This window comes from Salmo trutta, chromosome 3 (assembly GCF_901001165.1).
Source record: "Salmo trutta chromosome 3, fSalTru1.1, whole genome shotgun sequence".
Classification (NCBI taxonomy): Eukaryota; Metazoa; Chordata; class Actinopteri; order Salmoniformes; family Salmonidae; genus Salmo; species Salmo trutta.
This window is the reverse complement of record NC_042959.1, coordinates 20,962,174-20,982,099: the sequence shown is the minus strand read 5'-3', so window position 1 is coordinate 20,982,099 and position 19,926 is coordinate 20,962,174. Positions and strand designations below refer to the sequence as shown.

The 19,926-nt window shown below is 41.4% G+C and overlaps 1 protein-coding gene across 3 annotated transcripts; it reads left to right on the top strand.

Annotated features, from left to right (window-relative positions):
• The first annotated feature begins 68 nt into the window (after positions 1-68).
• LOC115170070 (lysosome-associated membrane glycoprotein 2) lies at positions 69-19,503 on the top strand. Of its 3 annotated transcripts, none has more exons than XM_029726332.1 (9): positions 69-479; positions 8,746-8,861; positions 12,242-12,452; positions 12,567-12,728; positions 12,960-13,153; positions 13,390-13,509; positions 13,653-13,707; positions 13,934-14,104; positions 17,926-19,503. In XM_029726332.1, exons 1-9 carry the CDS (start codon positions 434-436, stop codon positions 18,066-18,068), a joined length of 1,218 nt encoding a protein of 405 aa, XP_029582192.1. In that variant the 5' UTR covers positions 69-433; the 3' UTR covers positions 18,069-19,503. The 3 variants fall into 3 exon arrangements, with proteins under 3 accessions (XP_029582192.1, XP_029582183.1, XP_029582203.1); XM_029726323.1 differs by lacking the exon at positions 17,926-19,503 and adding an exon at positions 17,200-17,828; XM_029726343.1 differs by lacking the exon at positions 17,926-19,503 and adding an exon at positions 14,584-16,992.
• The last annotated feature ends 423 nt before the right edge of the window (positions 19,504-19,926 follow it).

The window sequence follows — 19,926 nt, the reverse complement described above, 5'->3', positions numbered from 1 at the left end:
AATATTGGGTTACCAACATATCAGCTGCACCTTTTTATTACAATAAGTTATCCATATCAGAGTTTCTAAACCATCTTTGTCCATATTGTCATACAATGTAAATAGTAAAATGAGTTCCCTCAAAAAGAGGGAGGAAATAGTATCTTTTGATTGGTTGTTTGGGTGATGTGTGTCACAAAATAAACAGGAACATGATTCTACAAAATCCATATTTTGTCACTTATTCAGGGGGAGAAGTAGCAACTACGTTTATACAAAGCACATTTATTGTGGAGTTCTGACACGTGCTTATTATAGGAAGCTCTGCCCGCAAGTCATATGACTTTAATTTCCTGGCGCTTTTGCGGTAAATGCGCTCGAGCTGCACATTTGGAAGGTAGCCGAAGTCGAACGCTGCTGTTTCCGGGTGAAGTGTTTTGGCTACCGAGTTATAATGTTTTGGTGCGCGTTTGTGGTTTTGTTCCTGGCTCTTGGAAATGGTATGTTTAGACAATTTAAAGTAATATTGCTTTGTGTCACCGTTGGCTAATATTGTGGGTCACAAAATAGGAAACTTTCGGTGCTCCGTCACTTCAGGCCTATCCTCTACCAGACTGTTAGCTTGATAGCTATTTATTTTCTACGCCAGTAGCTAGCAAACAAACGTTAACTATAACTTAGTTTAACGTTGGTTCCAAAAATAAACGTATATCCATAATCTCAGACTTGAAGTTTATGGAACTGTTGACATGTCATGCTTATTTAGCTAGGTAACGCGCCTGCTGTGTTATTTAGCAGTTACAGATAGGAATTCTTCCCGGATGGACAGAGAAAATAACGAGTTTTTCCTCTCTTGCTATAACCCCAAGTCATGTTTAGACATTGTATTTGACTTTATATCGTCATTATTGTGTCTGTCAAACCTCAACCTGTCAACAATCCACCAGTTTCATTCACCCAATTTATTTGGAACAACATGTGACAAGATGACTTGGCTCAGAACACCTACCTAGCTACTAATCTGCTAACGTCGTTAGTCACACTTTGTTGCATGACATTTTCGTAGCTATCAACGGCAACCAGTTACTGTTGTAAATCCAGTTAAATCCAAAATCTTAGTTTAAAGGAAATTAAGGATTCACACCTCAAAGGTTGTATCTTATTTAGCTAGCTAACGTTACCTAGCAAGTTTGTTGATCAGGAAGTTGTCTCATGACCGAGCTACAGATTTTACCCAAGATGAAGTGATATACCAAAGATTGGTGTCCATTACAAGAGAGCCCCATACAAACTAACCTGCTTTCCTGTAACGCCAAGTAATGGACACCAACAGTCGTTGGTTTTTAACATTAGCTCGCGTACAATCTGTAGCAACTCATGACCAAGCATCTCTTGATTGCCCTTTGCCAACAGTGTTGTTTAGTTGTGAAACGGTGGCTGACTGCTGTGAAATCTTAAACCAGGGATCAACTAGATCCAGCCGTCCGGGGGGAGGAACATACAAATAAATACGTTTAGCTTTCTTCCAGTCAACTTGTAGTCTAAACAGATCATATTTGAGAAAAATATAATCATTTCAAACCTTGATTAAATTTGGGGACATTGCCCTGCTTAGGGTGCTGTCTTTCAGATGGGATGTTAAAATGGGTGTCCTGACTGTGGTCAATCAAAATCCCATGAAACTTATTGTAAGAGTAGGGGTGTTCACCCCCTCATGGATAAAGTCCCAACCTGGCCACATTCCATCATGGCCACCTATTCATCCCCCTCATTCCTAATTGGCATATCACTCCTCATGTCCCCACCTGGCGCAGGAGTAGAGGGCTGCTGTTTTACGGGTTCCTAACCAATTGTGCTATTGTGGGTTTTTTTTGTGCGTTATTTGTAACTTATATTGTACATAATGTTTCTGCCACCGTCTCTTGTGACCGAAAAGAGCTTCAGGATATCAGGACAGCGATTACTCACCTCGTACTGGATGAGTACTTTTTCTTAAAGAGTCAGCTGCGAAAGATTTACTAAAGACACTGGACAAGGCCCAAATCCCCATTTGCATGAAGAAGAGCCAAGATATCGGAAACGTAGGTCAGGGTGCCTTGTAAGGATTCGACGGCGAGTGGGTAAACCGCCTCTACCATCAGTCCTATTAGCCAACTTGAAATCATTGGATAACAAACTGGATGAGCTCCGATCAAGACTGTCCTACCAACGAGACATTAAACTGTAATATATTGTGTTTCACCAAGTTGTAGCTGAACGACGACATGGATAACTTACAGCTGGCTGGGTTTTCCATGTATCGGCAAGATGGAACAGCTGCCGCCGGTAAGACGAGGTTGTCGGTCTGTGTCTATTTGTCAATAACAGCTGGTGCATGATATCTAATATTAAGAAAGTATCAAGGTTTTTCTCGCCTGAGGTAGAGTATCTCGTTATAAACTGTAGACCACACAATTTACCAAGAGTTTATCTATATTTTTTGTAGCTGTCTTATTTACCACCACAAACCGATGCTTGCACTAAGACCGCACTCAACGAGCTGTATAAGGCCATAAGCAAACAGGAAAATGCTAATCCAGAGGGGACGCTCTTAGTGGCTGGGGACTTTAATGCAGGGAAAATTACATGCGTTTTACCTAATTCTACCAGCATGTTACATTTGCAACCAGAGGGAAAAACTACTCTAGACCACCTTTAGTCCACACACAGAGACTCTTACGAAGCTCTCCCTCGCCCACCATATGGCAAATCTGACTATAACTTTATCCTCCTGATTCAAACTTACAAGCAAAAACTAAAGTAGGAAGTACCAGTGACTTGCTCAATACAGTAGTAGATTGGATGACGCAGATGCTAAGATACAGGACTGTTTTTCCAGGATGCATCAGATGCCATTGAGGAGTACACCAAATCAGTCACTGGCTTCATCAATAAGTGCATCAACGACGTCGTCCCCAGAGTGACCGTACGTACATACCAGAAACTATAGATTACAGGCAACATCCGCACTGATTTGCCGCTTTCATGGAGCCGGAAGCTGATAAGAAATCCCGCTTTTTCCCTCCAACGAACCATCAAACAGGCAAAGCTTCAATACAGGACTAAGATCGAATCCTACAACACCGGCTCTGACGCTCGTCGGATGTGTCAGGGCTTGCAAACTATTACGCACTACAAAGGGAAGCACAGCCGCGAGCTGCCTAGTGACACGAGCCTACCAGATGAGCTGAATTACTTTTATGCGCGCATCGAGGCAAACAACACTGAAAGCATGCATGAGAGCACCAGCTGTTCCGGACAACTGTGATCACTCTCTCCGTAAGACCTTTTTAAACAGGTCAACATTCACAAGGCCGCAGGGCCAGACGGATTACCAGGACGTGTACTGGCAAGTGTTTTCACTGACATTTTCAACCTGTCCCTGACCTAGACTATGGACTTGCCAGCATTCGGTCATGACTCATGCCACATAAGCTAGGGAAAATGCACATACACTGTACAGCGAAACGGGTAACAGTAACATAACCATAATGCATCCATGAACGTAACACAGTAGCCTGTGTGACACAGCACAGGCAATGACAAAGATCATTAGCGCCATTAGTACCAGCATTACAAGTTACTACAATAATATACAGCTCTGGGAAAAATTAAGAGACCACTCTTAATTTTTTCCAGAGCTGTATTGATGTAGCCTACTGATACTATCATTAGTGTATGATAATAGTATATTCCCAATGTAGTCCACTCCAAAGATGGCCAAACAAAAATGGCTGACATACAATGAAGTAACTCACTCCTTGTTCTGCTCAGTATGTCTTTCATTCGCAAAACCATCAGCCAGTGATAGTGCATTTGTCAAAGGAGGCATGCAGGCCTGGAAACATGCCCATCAGAGAGTACAGGAACATGAGAGAAGCAAGACCCATAGAGAAAGTGCAGAAGCCTTTTTCCTCAGAGCCAGCAAAGCAGACATCTGTACCCTTCTGAGTGATAAGCAAATGTCAGTTCAACTAGACCAGGTCAGAAAGAGGAGGCAGGTCATGGAACATGTGATTGAGCTAGTTAAAGTTATTGTTAAATGTGGGCTTAGTGACAGAGAACACAGACACGAAGCTGCATAAAGCTTGGAAAACATGGCTGTCCATCTTGGCAAGTTTCTTGAGTTTATATTGTTGCTAAGCGAATATGATCTCTGCCTACAAGAGCATGTTAGTGATTGCATTGAGAAGAGCAAGAAGCAGATGGGAAGTAAAGGAAGAGGGTCCTTGGTAACTATGATGTCCAAAACAACAGCAAATAAAGTAATTGACATCATCAGAATGTTGATTCAGTAGACAATTGCTGTTGAAGTGAGAAAGGCAGGGATGTTCTCAATACAAATGGACACAACACAGGATTTAACATCCAAAGACCTGTGTGCAGTAGTTCTACGATATGTCACTGATGTTGTCCACGAGAGACTCATTGTGGTCATTGACTGTGAGCCATTGACTGGACAGTACTTTGTGAACCTTGTGAAAAAGACCCTTGAGAAGATGGACAAAGATATCAAGCAGTGTGTTGGTAATGCAACAGACGGAGCAGCTAATATGCAGGGACAATACAGGGTCTTCTCTGCATTGTTAACAGGAGAGTCTCCTAACCAAGTACACGTATAGTGTCCTCAACCTTGTGCTGACTGACACCACTGGGGTTGTTGTGGCAAGTGAATCCCTTTTCTCACTACTGAATGACATTGCCGTGTTCGTTCAAGATTCCTACAAGCGCATAAAGCTATGGGAGGAAACCAGTGTGGACAGGAGACAGACGGCTTGATGTAATTGGTGAAACACACTTGTGGGCCAAAGTCGAGGCCTTGAGGAAAGCCTGACCATGCACTTCACACTGATGTGGTCATCACGATGGAAAGAATTGGAAAGGATGCGACCATAAATCCTGCCATCCAATGCAAGGCCCAAGGGTACAAGGATGCTCTCCTAAAGTATGAAACCATACTTGCAGCTGAGGTTTTTCTCAGGATTTTTGAGCAGACGTCCCATCTCTCTAAATACTTGCAAACAAGTAGCATGGATATCGTCACAGCACTTGGTGACGGGAACGGGGGGTAACCTGAGAAAGTGTGCCCGAGACTTTGTGGGTGTGAAGAGGGTAGCAGACAACTTTGAGTGGGCCAATGGCATTCTGGAAGAGCAGCAGGACTGTGATGCTGAAGCTCAGACTGCTCTCCCAGAGAAGAGAACAAAAAAAATGAAGAGAACCAGGTCAGTTGGCAAAAGATGAGCCCATTGCTAATGCTAACATGGATTACAAAATCAAGAGCCACAATATGGTACTGGACACTTTGAAAACTTGTTGAAAGTATTCACCGCCGTTATGCAGCAAACGCAGTGCTGTGTGCAGATGTCTCCTGCATGAATCCGAAGCATTTTCCTGAGATCAGAGAAAAGGGCCTTCCAAAGACAGCCATGAAGGAGCTCAGCAAATGCTTACTGGAATTTGATGAACATGCCACTGTTGAGGCATTGCAGGCTGAACTGGTCAGCCTTGCACAACAGTGGGAAAGACTGAAACAGTCAGCATTGGACAAGTACAACACCAGGGCTGCCGCCGCCAGTGATGAATCATGGGAAGGCTTTGAGGATCCTGATGAAAGTGTGGAGTTGGTGAGCAGAAGTTGTTCCACATGTAAAAATTGACTCGGTGTATAGATGTTTTATTTTTGTGCTGTTTGCTTTATGGACACCAGTGAGTGAACATTGTAATCTACTTATTTTTTTATTTTTTTTGAAGAGTGCTTTTTTGACTTGTATTATACTTAAGTTACAAAGTAAGTATGTTCAGTGAATGTGTGTGAAGTTTTTTGATATGCTTGAATATAGAGAATCATTTGAACATTTGAGCTAACTCTTTAAAAAGAGAATGAGATATACAGAGTGTAGGCTAATTGTTTCGTGTGTCTAGCCTTGTACATTTGTATGTGCTATGATTGGTGCATTCCTAGTGAGTTTGGTGGTGGACCCATAACCATAGCATACCTTAAACTCAGTGTTCCGATAGGCTACTTGTTGGTCAGTCCCAAATGTTTGTATTTTGTAATGTGGATAACTTTCTTCCCCAATGAACATAGTGGCCAAATGTATAACTAGTTTGGTACCCGTTACATTAACAAATAGGGTTAGCCTACAAAATTTGAACAGGGTGGCCTGGGATGGAGTCAAATTCCTGGCCTGAATTACTGTTTCAGTCCGCCCCTGCAGACCACCATAGTCTCGGTGTCCCAAGAACACCAAGGTAACCTGCCTAAATGACTCACGTCTGCAGCCATGAAGTGCTTTGAAAGGCTGGTCATGGCTCACATCAACACCATCATCCCAGAAACCCTAGACCCACTCCAATTTGCATACCGCCCCAACAGATCCACAGATGACGCAATCTCTTGCACTCCACACTGCCCTTTCCCACCTGAACCAAAGGAACACCTACGTGAGAATTCTATTCATTGACTACATCTCAGCATTCAACACCATAGTGCCCTCAAAGCTCATCACTAAGCTAAGGACCCTGGGACTAAACACCTCCCTCTGCAACTGGATCCTGGATTTCCTGACAGGCTGCCCCCAGGTGGTAAGGGTAGGTAACAACACCTGCCACACTGATTCTCAACACAGGGGCCCCTCAGGGGTGCGTGCTCAGTCCACTCCTGTACTCCTTGTTCACTCATGACTGCATGGCCAGGCACGACTCCAACACCATCATTAAGTTTGCTGATGACACAACAGTAGTGGGCCTGATCACTAACAGTGATGACATAGCCTATAGGGAGGAGGTCAAAGACCTGGCAGTGTGGTGCCTAGGATAACAACCTCTCCCTCAATGTGATCAAGACAAGGGAGATGATCGTGGACTACAGGATGCCCACATTCTCATTGAAGGGGTTGTTTTTGGAGCAGGTTGAGAGCTTCAAGTTCATTGGTGTCCACACCACCAACTAAATATCATGGTCCAAACACACCTAGACCGTTGTGAAGAGGGCATGTCAACACCTATTCCCCTTCAGGAGACTGAAAATATTGGGCATGGGTCCTCACATCCTCAAAAAGTTCCACAGCTGCACCATCGAGAGCATCCTGACTGGTTGCATCACTGCCTGGTATGGCAACTGCTCGACCTCCGACCGCAAGGCACTACAGAGGATATTGCGTACGGCCCAGTACATTACTGTGGCCAAGCTGCCATCCAAGACCTCTATACCAGGCGGTGTCAGAGAAAGGCCCTAAAAAGTGTCAGACTCCAACCACCCAAGTCATAGACTGTTCTCTGCTACCGTGCGGCAAGCGGTACCGGAGCGCCATGTCTAGGTCCCAAAGGCTTCTTAACAGCTTCTACCCCCAAGACAACACCTGAACAGCAATTCAAATGGCTACTCGGACTATTTGCATTGACCCTCACCCCCATTTTTACGCTGCTGCTACTATCTGTTTTATTATCTATGCATAGTCACTTTACGTACATGTACATAATACCTCAACTATACTGTGCCCCCGCACATTGACTCTGTACCGTTACCACCCTGTATATAGCCTCATTACTTAATTGTTGCTCTTTAATTTTAAATTTTTTAAATTTTGTATATTTTTTACCTGCATTTTATTTTAGTAAATACTTGACACTTATTTTTCTTAACTACATTGTTGGTTAACGGCTTGTAAGTAAGCATTTCACTTTAAGGTCTGCACCTGTTGTATTCGGCGCATGTGACAAATACAATTTGATTTGATAGCTGATGTGTGGTGAGCGTTCTGGTACAAAAATGGTCGCTGTGCGTCACTGAGGTGGGTGCTACACATTGATAGGGGAGAAGGTGAGTTTCCCCCTACTATGTAAAGCTCTGAGTACCCCAGTTGGTGGAAAAGCGCTATATAAATCCAATTAATTATTATTTGTATTATGATCATGACTCTCTGTTATACTTGAACAGATTTCCAAAATTAAAATCACTTGGAGTGGATTTTCTGGTGTTTTTAGTCTCATGTCCAACAATAAAAAAAATTTAAAAAATGAAACAATTTTTTTTTTTTTGCTCAAATCTTGGAGGGTTAAATAAAACCAGTTGGGGAACCGTGTCTTAAACCCTCCCAGTTAGATAAGTGATTGCTGCTGTCTATAAACCAATCCCCTTGTTATGATTGATAGACGGAATGTGCACATTGAGCCCATGGATGTCTTGCCAGGATTCACTTTTAATATTCAATACAGTCAGAATCCTAGTTCTAGTTTTGTTTTCAGTAGTAAATCTCTGATCGCCCGCCCCCCCCCATATGCATAAAATGTATATTTCCAGTAGAATGTTTTCATTTGGCCTGAGAAATGGCCCCAGAGTCCTGTGTTGCAAGCTAGGGCCTCACTCGGGGTGACGTGGTCCCTGTCACTCCAGGTCAAGCCTAACCATGACCTACCAGTTAGTCCCATGTGAGAGTAATCCGCTGATGAACGGTTTAATCAACCGTTTAAAAATTAAAAATGATTGTTAGGAAATCGTTATTTTTTTGACGTGTTCCCCACTCTGACTTTTACAGTGATTTGAGGCCATTAGGCTACTTATATAAGGGAAGTAGAAAATACCCAAAACACATGTTAGATAAGCCTTCCTATGCTGGTAAGATGTGTGTTTACCTTGAATTTATTGAAAAGGGGTTTGTTTACAAGTCTCATGTTTTTTTTGTTTCTTATTATGAAATGCAAGACTGTTTATTTCTATTGCAGAACTCCACCTGTCACATACGACTGAGGTGTCAGTCAACAGCACAGAGAATAAATTATGCCTCTACGCCAATTTGATGGTCAACTTCTCAGTCACCTATGAAGTTGGTGTAAATAAGGTGCGTAATCTGTATATTTACTCCTATTGAAATGTTTTTAATTTGCAGGCTAGTACATCTAAGCCTTTAGAGAACTCTTAAAACATTCCAGGTATCGCACTACTTTATTAAAGTGTTGTCAAGCTTCGTACTGTGAGAAATGATGTTTTTAATTCAGTCACAGAGAGGACAACACTCTCATTCGGTATTAGCAGAGAGGAGGAGCGGGCGAACTTGACTCAAAATGTCTCCCTCCAGCAGGTGCCGTTTTTTCCGTTGATTCGCCCAGGAGTCGTTTTATGGAGGTCAAAAAGTGTCAAATTTGGTCCCAAAACAATTATGGCTTATTTGCTAAGTGAGGTTTATTTGATTGAATATACATTTTGATGAGGGTTGTTGACGTCAACTGCCTGTATTCAATGGAGAGGGATGCTATGTTACTAGCCTCATGCCAGGAATATGCATAGCCATCGAAAGACGACTCCGATATGTTTTTTTTTTTTCTCAGTCATCACTTGTCCTACTTATATCAATACACTTGTAACAACTTAAGCATTACTTGCAGCCACGTGAGTGCTAGTTGGCTACCGAACAGAACATTAAGCTAGCCAAGAACAGCCACACAAATAAACGGACTACATGAATATCGACTCTGGGTATAGGGAGTAGCCCAACTGCAGGGAAATGTCTTCTGTTCAGCCATTTTCTGTTTAGTTTTTTTCCCGTTGACTAAATTTGTTATGGACCAAAATATTGGCACCCTTGCACTTTTTTCAAATAATGAACTGTTTCTTCCAGAAAAGTCTTGAAATTAATAAATATTTTGGTATCCACATATACATGTATTTGGTTTGCAGTTGAAGAAAACCAAAAAATCTGAATAATTTACTAAATGTTATCTTATTCCACAAAGAAATCCTAAAATGGCCCGGACAATATTATTGGCACCTTCTAGAAGTAGTTACAAATTAATTTCAAGCAGGTGTTGATTCTTTTTACTTTGGAATTGAACTTGCCTGTGGTGAGTTGCAGGTGTCTGCTATATAAAAATCACTCATTCAACCAGTTTGAATAGAGAAAAGGACTCATTCTCCTATTTCGTGTCACTGTGTGTACCGCAATGAGCATGGAGAAAAGAAAGAATTTTCTGTTTAAGGTCAGATACAAGATTGTCCATGCTTGGCTACAATCTCCAGAGACCTTGATCATGTTTCCGCCGTATGTAATCTTAACAAGAAGTTTAAGGCCCATGCCACTGCAGCCAACCTCCCTGGATTTGGCCGCTAAGGGGGTTATATGGTGGTAGTAGACCCAAGAGGACCCCACTGCTGAGAGAAAGACATACAGTGCCAAATAAAGTATTCATCCCCCTTGGCGTTTTTCCTATTTTGTTGCATTACAACCTGTAATTTAAATGGATTTTTATTTGGGTTTCATGTAATGGACATAAACAAAATAGTCCCTATTGGTGAAGTGAAATGAAAAAAATAACTTGTTTCTCTTTTAAAAAAAAACGGAAAACTGCTGCTTGCACATGTATTCACCCCCTTTGCTATGAAGCCTCTAAAATAAGATCTGGTGCAACCAATTACCATCAGAAGTCACACAATTAGTTAAATAAAGTCCACCTGTGTGCAATCTAAGTGTCACATGATATATATGTGTGTGTGTGTGTGTGTGTGTGTATATATACACACACACACACACACACAGAGTTGAAGTCGGAAGTTTACATTCACTTAGGTTGGAGTCATTAAAATTTGTTTTTCAACCACTCCACAAATTTCTTGTTAACAAACTATAGTTTTGGCAAGTTGGTTAGGACATCTACTTTGTGCATGACATAAGTAATTTTTCCAACAATTGTTTACAGACATTGTATCACAATTCCAGTGGGTCAGAAGTTTACATACACTAAGTTGGCTGTGCCTTTAAACAGCTTGGAAAATTCCAGAAAATGATGTCATGGCACTAGAAGCTTCTGATAGGCTACAACAAAGTTAAGGTATTGGGGTGACCATCACAAAGCCCTGACAATTCTATAGAGAATTTGTGGGCAGAACTGAAAAAGCGTGTGTGAGCAAGGAGGCCTACAAACCTGACACAGTTACACCAGCTCTGTCAGGAGGAATAGGCTGAAATACCGGGGGGGTGAACTGAATGTGCATAACTATTCTGTTTCTTATTTCTTGTTTCTCAAAAAATAATTAGCATCATCAAAGTGGTTGGCATGTTGTGTAAATCCAATGATACAACCCTCAAATCTATTTTAATTCCAGGTTGTAAGGCAGCAAAATAGGAAAAATGCCAAGGGGGGTGAATACTTATGCAAGCTACTGCCTGACTGCAATTTGCCAAAACACACCTGAACATGCCAAAATCCATCTGGGAGAGTGAGATGAGACCAGCTTAGAGCTTTTTGGTAAAACACACCATCTCTGTTCACAGAAAACAAAATTAAGCCTTCAAAGAAAAGAACACCTTCCCTACAGTCAAACATGGAGGTTCAGTGATATTTTGTGGTTGCTTTGCTGCCTCTGGCACTGGGTGTCTTGAACGTGTGCATGGCATAATGAAATCAGGACAATACCAAGGCATTTTGGAGCGCAATGGTTCAAGACAAAACGCTGGACTGTTCTGAAGTGGCCAGCAATGTGTCCAGATAAATCCCATTGAAAACTTGTGGAGATATCTGAAAGCAGCAGTTGGTAGAAGGCACCCTTCAAATCTGGGAGAACTGGAACCGTTTACACAAGAGGACTGGGCCAAACTTCTAGTACAAAGGGTCAGGAAGCTTATCGATGGCTATAGGAAGTGCTTGATTGCGGTTATTTTGACCAAATCCTGTGCTACCAAATATTAAGTCTAGGGTGTGGATCATTATGTCAATGCCATTTGTTTATTTTAAATGGATATATTAAGTTCTGAATAAAAAATAAAGGTTCTGTAATAACAGTGAAAAAGAATTGTGGAGTCCAAATAGTTTGGTCAATTTCAACATTTTGGTGGGAAATTGTGAGTTACTTGAAAAAAGTGCTCGGGTGCCATTATTTTGGGTGATTCCTGTTATTGTCATGACTTGTCTATTTCACCACGGTTCATCAAAGTTATAGCCCTTTATATTAAAAAAAACGTTCTTATTTTTTTTGTTCTCTTTAACTCCCATCTCAGTCGGATGATTTATAGGCCTAAATATTTCCCAGGATATAAAATATATTTTGTTCCTTTTTTTTCCCCCTCCTAATCCATCATAAGAACGGACACACTGTTATGTCAACAGTACTATTTTCTCATGACCTAAGCATCTGAAATAGCCCTGTTTCTGAGAAAGTACTTAAAGGAATGGGATTCCCCTCTTGTCACTTTCTTAATGACTGTCCAATATTTTCGTCCCCTTTCAGAGCGAAACGGTTCTTTTTGTACTGCCTGAAAATGTGACAACAGAAGGGAGCACCTGCAAAAACACAACATCAACATTGAAACTCGGTTTTGGGGACTGGCACAGCTGGGTGGTTGAATTCACTAAGGACAACAAAACGTACCAAGTAGATTCCATTGTCTTCACTTACAACCTCAATGACTCAAGCGTCTTCACCAACTCTACATCAAACGGTAACTAGTGACTACACAGCCTTGTCATGATACTGTTCATTCATGATATACCAATTCGGTACTGTAGTTGATATGACGTTTACTGATATTTGACTGAATCTCTCTTTGGTTTAGAAACCAAGTCTGTGACAACAAAGCCAAGGATCACCAACGTGGGTGTGGATACCTACTACTCCTGCAAGAGCGAAAATGTCCAGAGAGTAGAGTCTGTCACTCAGACACTGTATGATGTTACTTTACAGGCGTTTGTGACAAACGGCAGCAAAAGTGACACCGGTAGGTTGAGCAAGCATCAGGCCATTGTAGGATCAACTGTGACAAAATTATCTGATTTATTGTGCATAATGTCAAACACTATTACTGTGTCTGTTCTCCAGGGTTGAAGTCAATTCCATTTCAATACAATAAATTCAAGAAGTGAACTAAAGTTCAGTTTACTTACTGAATTGAAATGGAATTGATCCCAACCCTGTTGGTTCTCAGTCTTTCTCTCTTCTTCCTACACAGACACTGTATGCGCTGCTGACCTAACCTCCACCACTGTGGCGCCCACCACGACCGTTACCACCACAGCTGCCCCCACTTCAACCCCTACACTGCCCACACCCACCACTGGAAATTACAGCATTGCACCCGACTTCAACAGTACAGCCTGCTTAATGGCCACCTTCGGCCTGCGGATCGGCTTCAAGCAAGGAGACGTATGTATACACATAGTATAGCCATTTTAAAATGGGCCCTTTTGATGTTTTCTTACTTTATCATGCAATTGCCTGTTCAGTGGAAAGGGTTCAGACATGTTTGTCACAGAGAACTTGTCTATGAAAATAGGTTGTTACTAGTATGTCAATGTTCTTGTTGTTTATCAACCTGTGTTTTCAGTCGAATGTGTTGTACAACTGACTAGGTATCCCCTTCTCCCTTTCCCCTTTATTAGAAAGTGGAGACCATCAACCTGGTGCCCAGTGCGACTAATGTGAGCGGGGCCTGTGGGGTCAACAGCAGCAACCTCACACTGACATCGGACACAATCAAAATCATGTTCACTTTCAGCAACGTAAGTCGACGAGGCCAAATATCTGAAACCATGGCCGTTATTATCCTGGTTGTCTGCATTTAGCTTGTAGACAGCTGGACTAAGGCAGTAGGATGCAGCGTAAGGTCTGTCTCCTGTTCAAGGTGTTTCCTTGCTCGTTACAGGACAGCAAGAAGTTCCACCTGCACGCTCTGAACGTCACAGTGAAACCAGCCACTGGTATGCAACCTAGCACTACAAACCCTTTCAGAAAGCACTAGTGTAGAAAACCAAGTCCCTATTTGGGCATTAGTATAGGATCAACTTTATTGTCCCCCAGGGGAAAGTTGTCTTGGACACAGTGCGACTTTATAAGAATAAACACTATACATTACATACATACACAGTATATACAATGCATATTAAAACCTCTACTCTCTTTGCTCACTCTGTGTGTTACGTCCAGGGGCGGCTGTCGTTGCAGTCAATACCAACATGTCCATTTGGGCGGCGGCGGTAGGCAGCTCCTACATGTGCAACAAGGAGCAGACATTAACTGTCACCGACACGCTCACTCTCTACACGTTCAAGCTTCGCGTCCAGCCCTTTGGGGTTGAAAAAGGGGAATTTGCTACAGGTAGGTGACTCTGAGATGGTGAATTGTTATCAATACCGTTGTGTTAGCCATATGCTACAGCTTACTAGGGTTACTAGAGCCAAATGCAGCAAATATGCTTGAAACTGAGACATAGGCCATAATAACCACTATTGGTATCAGTAGAATAGGTCAACTGTCCACTTCAGTGAGAAACGGCTAAGTATTTAGAGCAGCGGGTAGCCTAGTGGTTAATAGCTTTGTGCCGGTAACCGAAAGGCTCCTGGTTCGAATCCCCGAGCCAACTAGGTAAACAAAATCTGTGCCCTTGAGTAAGACACTTAACCCTAATTGCTCCTTTAAATTGCTCTGGATTAGAGCGTCTGCTAAATGACTAAAATGTTCATATGTATTTTATACTATGCCATGTTTCTGCCCCTGCTTAAACTGATTAACAACCAAATGAGCATGAGAAGATGATGTTCCGAGTCGTGCTCATTGATTCTCTCTCTCATCTGCAGCCCATGAATGTTCACTGGATGACACCAGCATCTTAATCCCAGTCATTGTTGGTGCAGCCCTGGCCTGCTTGATTCTCATTGTAGTGATTGCTTACGTGATTGGTCGAAGGAAGACCTATGTGGGATATCAAACCCTCTAAAAAGCAATCTGTGATCATGAATCCAGAACACAGTTTGATCCTTATGTGTCAGGGGGGTCCCAAAGCCTGATCCTGGATTGGCTGTGTAATCTTTCCATTAATGACTGACTCACAAAACTGGAATAGTCAGCCACTCTTAAAAGCTGCTTTTAGACTTGATTAGGCTAGCTTCGCTTAAATTTAGATTTGAGTAGCTTTGTTCAGGTAAATCTGAATACTCAAAACGCTCTCCAGGACCAGGTTGGACCACCCGTGTTCTTTGTGTAATTTCCCTTTTTGTTTGATTTGCTTTGTATTTTTTTTCCCCCCTTCTCCCCTTTTTTTTTGGAAAGGAGTGGTGCAGGATTCTCTGCCTCTGTGTTTACCAGTACAGTATAGAAGGCCTTATTTATTGCAGAATCTCTGAAAGTGATTGTTTCTTATGACACTCCATTTCCTTGCATCACTTTCCAGATGATTCTTGTTCAGTGTAGGCTCTCTTTTGATCAAGTAGCACATTTTATAGAAACTCCAGTCAGAGTACTTGTGCTACTGTTTGCACATTTTCACTAGGAGTTGACAATTGGGTGCCGTGCCCTTGTCACGGTGAATCATGCTCCCTCTCCCTCACCTTTTTTTGTTTCATATGTTGTTATTTAATGTCTGTGTATATTTTAGTTCAACCTTTCTTTTGTGGTTTCATTCATCCTCACAATTCATTGTAGCAGCGCAACATTTTGACAACTTGAACATTTTAGAATTTGCCTTGCAGCTCAATGAGACGACATTGAGTAGCTTTGTTGATTTGTCTCAGGAACTCCTTACTAACTAACCAGGATAAAGGTCTGCTGCTTCACTCTCCTCTCTCCCCTTACTGATAATCCACTAGTCACAATAGTTTGAATCTGGAAAGGGAAGACTTTATGACTGAAATCTGTGTGGCCACATTAAAAAAGTGGTTTTATTGGCATATAGTGCTTTCTCCAAGTTGACGTTACCAAACAAGGGATCTGTCCCTATATGTCCACACACAGCACTAGTTGACATAATGTTTGCCACTAATGTCTGTTTGTCTCAGAATTATGTGTTAACCCTTTGACTGACTGGCTCATTTTGTGAGGTGTGAAATCTACCTTGAAGTGTTAAATTAACTCTGAAAAGTCCATGAGGATGTAAAAGATGAACCTGAAAAGAGAAATGAAACCAAACCCCCTCTTCCGTCATGACATCTTGGCATTAGGTTTCAAAAAGGGATAGCTGTAGTTGACTTATTTGCTGCCATTCAAATGTATTCTTCGCAGATGGTGATTATTTTGTACATATAAATGCATTAAATCGTTTAGTAAGTTTGACGTAAGTTCAAAATGCGTGCTGCTCCGGAAAGCTGCCAGTTAGTAAGGGGAACTTGTAAACAGAGCTGGGGTCAATTCCATTTTACAATCAAGTCAATTTCAGTAAATTGATTTCTAATTCCAATTGTCCTCTGCTCTTCAGTGAGGAACATTTGAATGTGAATTTTTGTTTACTTCCTGAATTGACTGAAATTAAATGGAATTAACTCCAACCCTGCCCAGTTAACCCCTTGTAAGTTGTACCTATCGACAGAGAGTGGTAGTAAAGGTCATTGTCCACAGGATGTGTATATTTTTATACTGTTAGAATGGGATACAATGGGTATTATGTTGTAGTGCGGTGGTCAGCATGAGACATGAATACATTTGATTGCTGCCTTAAATTGCTGTTGATTCAACCAATTTTTCTTCAGATTATGTGAATGATTCATTTATTCCTTATCAAATATTTTTGATTCTTGCTTTACAGTCCGGTGTGATGTGTCTTGGAAAATTCACAGCTTTTCTACAAATCCTGTTTGTTACTATGATTCTAAAATTGGCTTCTCAGACCCTGTATAAAATCAATTCTAAAATACCCTTTGGAATCTTAACATTTACTACACCCAATTTTTTTCATTCACTTGACATGATAATGAATGTTGTAATTGTGACATTTGTGCCTTACTCGATGAAGCTTGTCCATTTGAGATTCATTCAGGTTTGATATCTTCACATTTAATGTATTCTCCGCTAGTCTAAATGTCTCCTATTTTATGAATTCAAAATGCATCATGTTAAGAAAAGGGAATTCCCTATTACAGGACAGGCCCATCCTCCAAATGTAAGATGCATTGTATTTTCTTCTGTGTAACTCCAAACAAATGTTCATTTTTGAATTCCTTTTCAATAGGCTTTTCGCTGCAATAAATGGGAATGGAAATTGTCCCCCAAAACAACGGCGTGGAACATTTTTTTTAAATTTATTTTACAATTATGAAAATAAGTGTTATTGGTCCCTGGTCATTTTAGTAAATTGCTCTTTGTTTTCCAACTATTCTTGACTGAGGAGAGTCCTAGTATGACCATGCATTCACCATTTTCATGTTTTACCTTTCTTCCACCCTGCAACGTCCCTCATGCCCACTTTCTTTACTGTCACCCAGCGGAGGATTGCCGAGACGATACGACAGGGAGCTGGATCGTTCCTATAGCCGTCGGGGTTGCTCTGGCTGTGCTGGTCCTCATTGTATTGATCGCATATTTCATTGGGAGAAAGAGAAACCAGGGCTCTAGCTATGAGCACTTCTAAATGACCCCACTGGCTATGCAGAGGTTGTATCTTTCCTCATCAGGATACATGTTGATTTTAATTTAACTACAAATTGATATGTGCTGTGCAGAGTTAACCTTACTGTGAAATTCACCTGAAGGAAAGCTCTTTCTCATGAAACAATGAGTTGGAGAAGATGTTTGTGTTAAAGAAATTGCTTGGCTCCGTTGATAACATTTGGCATGTAACAGTTCTTGTAGATATATTTAGAATTGATTGGCTGACTCTTATTCCTCACTTATAACATGGTTGACTATAGATGGCTGATGATGGCCAAATATTTTCCTAACTGCCGTCACTGCCCATGTTCTGACAGAATCCCCGGTGTTGTAGATCTGCCATCACCGAATATGCTCTGACAGAACCGCCCCCATGTTGTAGATGAATGTCTGGGTTCTGATCTGACGTCTTGCTGCTTTTCGAGCCTCGTCATCTATGTTGTCTGTGAAGAGCTTAACCAAATCCTGTTTCTTCTCTCTTGACTAAAATGTATTTTCTGCTGACTAATTGCTAGCATGCTAATGTCGCTAATCCTTCTTCTGTCTCTTCTCTGTGGCAGCCGTGGAGTGCTTCATGGACTCTGATTTGAGCTTTCTGGTGCCCATCGCTGTGGGCGTGGCCCTCTGCTTCCTAATCGTCCTTGTGCTTATTTCTTACCTGATTGGCCGGAGGAAGAGTCGCACCGGCTACCAGTCTGTATAATCCAACCAATCCCAGCTGCTTCTGCCTCTACCCATTCCTTCCCATCCTCCCCCACCCAAGCCCCCCACAACACGTTGGCTGCCCATCCCCAAAGCTTCTATGGCATCCGATTGGAAATGGAAGGAAAAAACGTATCTTTCCTTGACGTTACCCCCAGCAAATTCCCTGTTCAGACTCCTACCCTAATTATCACCCCACCCAACAGTAATTTTGAAAGTTGACCGTCTGTTGCTATTTTTTTGACACCAACAATGACTGAAATCATTTACCACCAAAACCTGTCAACATAATCAGTGGTATTGCACCAGGTGTGTGTGGATGTAAATTGCATGGAGTGAAGTATCATGGGTCCTCTTAATAACAGGCCATCAGTTTCTTTATTCCCAGAGAGGCTTATACGAATGAGGCTGTTTTGTGTTGCATTATATTTCTATGTTTCTAATTAATTACTCTCTTGTATAGAATTAATTGTTGCTTTTGCATAAATAGGTACTTAAAATTGTGCAAAGAATTTATTGAAAGTTAATAGATAGAAATTGAGGCATTGCTATTCATAAGTATCCATTGTTAAATATTTGTGGAATTAGAAAATATGCTATTATTTTTGTGAATTCCCTGTAATTTAAATGTTATTATGCCCCCTGCACTAATCTTCTCTTAGTGTCCCTTTTTATTGTACTAGGACTAACTTTACAAAGACACGTACCAACCAGCATTTGGAGCAGTTGCATAAACATGTGATTTTGATGTTTTAGAGAAAATACAATGTTAATAAGTCCCCTCTCAGGGAAAGGAAGACAGCGGTATTGTCTCGGGTCTGGTATCACAAATGGCCCTGTTAAGACAGAGGCTATAGGGACTGCAATAGACTAAACAAAATGCGATGTCGGTTTGCTGTCAGGAGTGTCCCTATAGCCTTTTCCTCTAAAGGCATTTACTACCTGGATCATGTTCAGTAGCTAGGGCGTTTTGAAACTTAGTGAAACGGGGAGGTACTGCCTGAAGAATAACCTCTTTTCGTTGCAAACAGTTGCTACGGTGTGTCCTTCTGAACACTGCCCAGGCCTCATAATAGAAAGTATAATTTACATATTCAAACAAGATTTTAAGATCAAAGCTTGGACAGAAAGGAAACTTATTTCCAGACCTCTGCATTTCAGAGCAGGTAAATGAACAGCCTGAGTTTTTAATAAACCAGTGAAATGCAGTGTGTTTGACCAAGGATGATGTTTCTATCAGGCTCATTTTTCTGTTCCGTACCAATACATAAGACCTCTGGTTAATTTTGCCCCCAAGATGTGGTTTTGTGCCTTTTTTGTTGCACTACTATTCCACTCAACCAAGCCGGTCTCAATCCGATGAAGAATGTTATGATGTAAACTTGTTGAACTTCAGTTGGAGCGGGGAATTAAAATAGTTGCTTTCCTGTTTTGTAGCACTTTGCCTCTTCTTTCGTTAACCACTGGTGTTTTCCTTTCCTTTTTACTGCGCTTCTTATGACAAGGACATAACGTGTGTGGTGTGTTGCATACAGTTGTAAATCTAGCCCTGGCAATGTTACACACATTTCTGAAATGTCCAGGCCCACAGATCAAACTTTGATCAGGATAATGACTGTATAATCTCTATTGGCATGACTGTCGCCCAGGATACATCCCAAATGGCACCCTATTACCTAGTGCCTTCAGAAAGTATTCATACCCTTTGATTTGTTCCACGTTTTGTGTTACAGCCTGAATTCAAAATATATTTTTTTCTCACCCATCTACACACAGTACCCCATAAGGACAAAGTGAAAGCATGTTTTTAGACATTTTTGCAAATTTATTTGAAATAAAATATCTAATTTATACTGAAC

Coding starts and splice junctions, on each gene's coding strand:
- LOC115170070 (XM_029726323.1), top strand. CDS start 434: ATGTTTTGGTGCGCGTTTGTGGTTTTGTTCCTGGCTCTTGGAAATG. Junction 12,453..12,566: donor CACCAACTCTACATCAAACG/GTAACTAGTGAC, acceptor TCTTTGGTTTAG/AAACCAAGTCTGTGACAACA. Junction 12,729..12,959: donor CGGCAGCAAAAGTGACACCG/GTAGGTTGAGCA, acceptor CTTCCTACACAG/ACACTGTATGCGCTGCTGAC.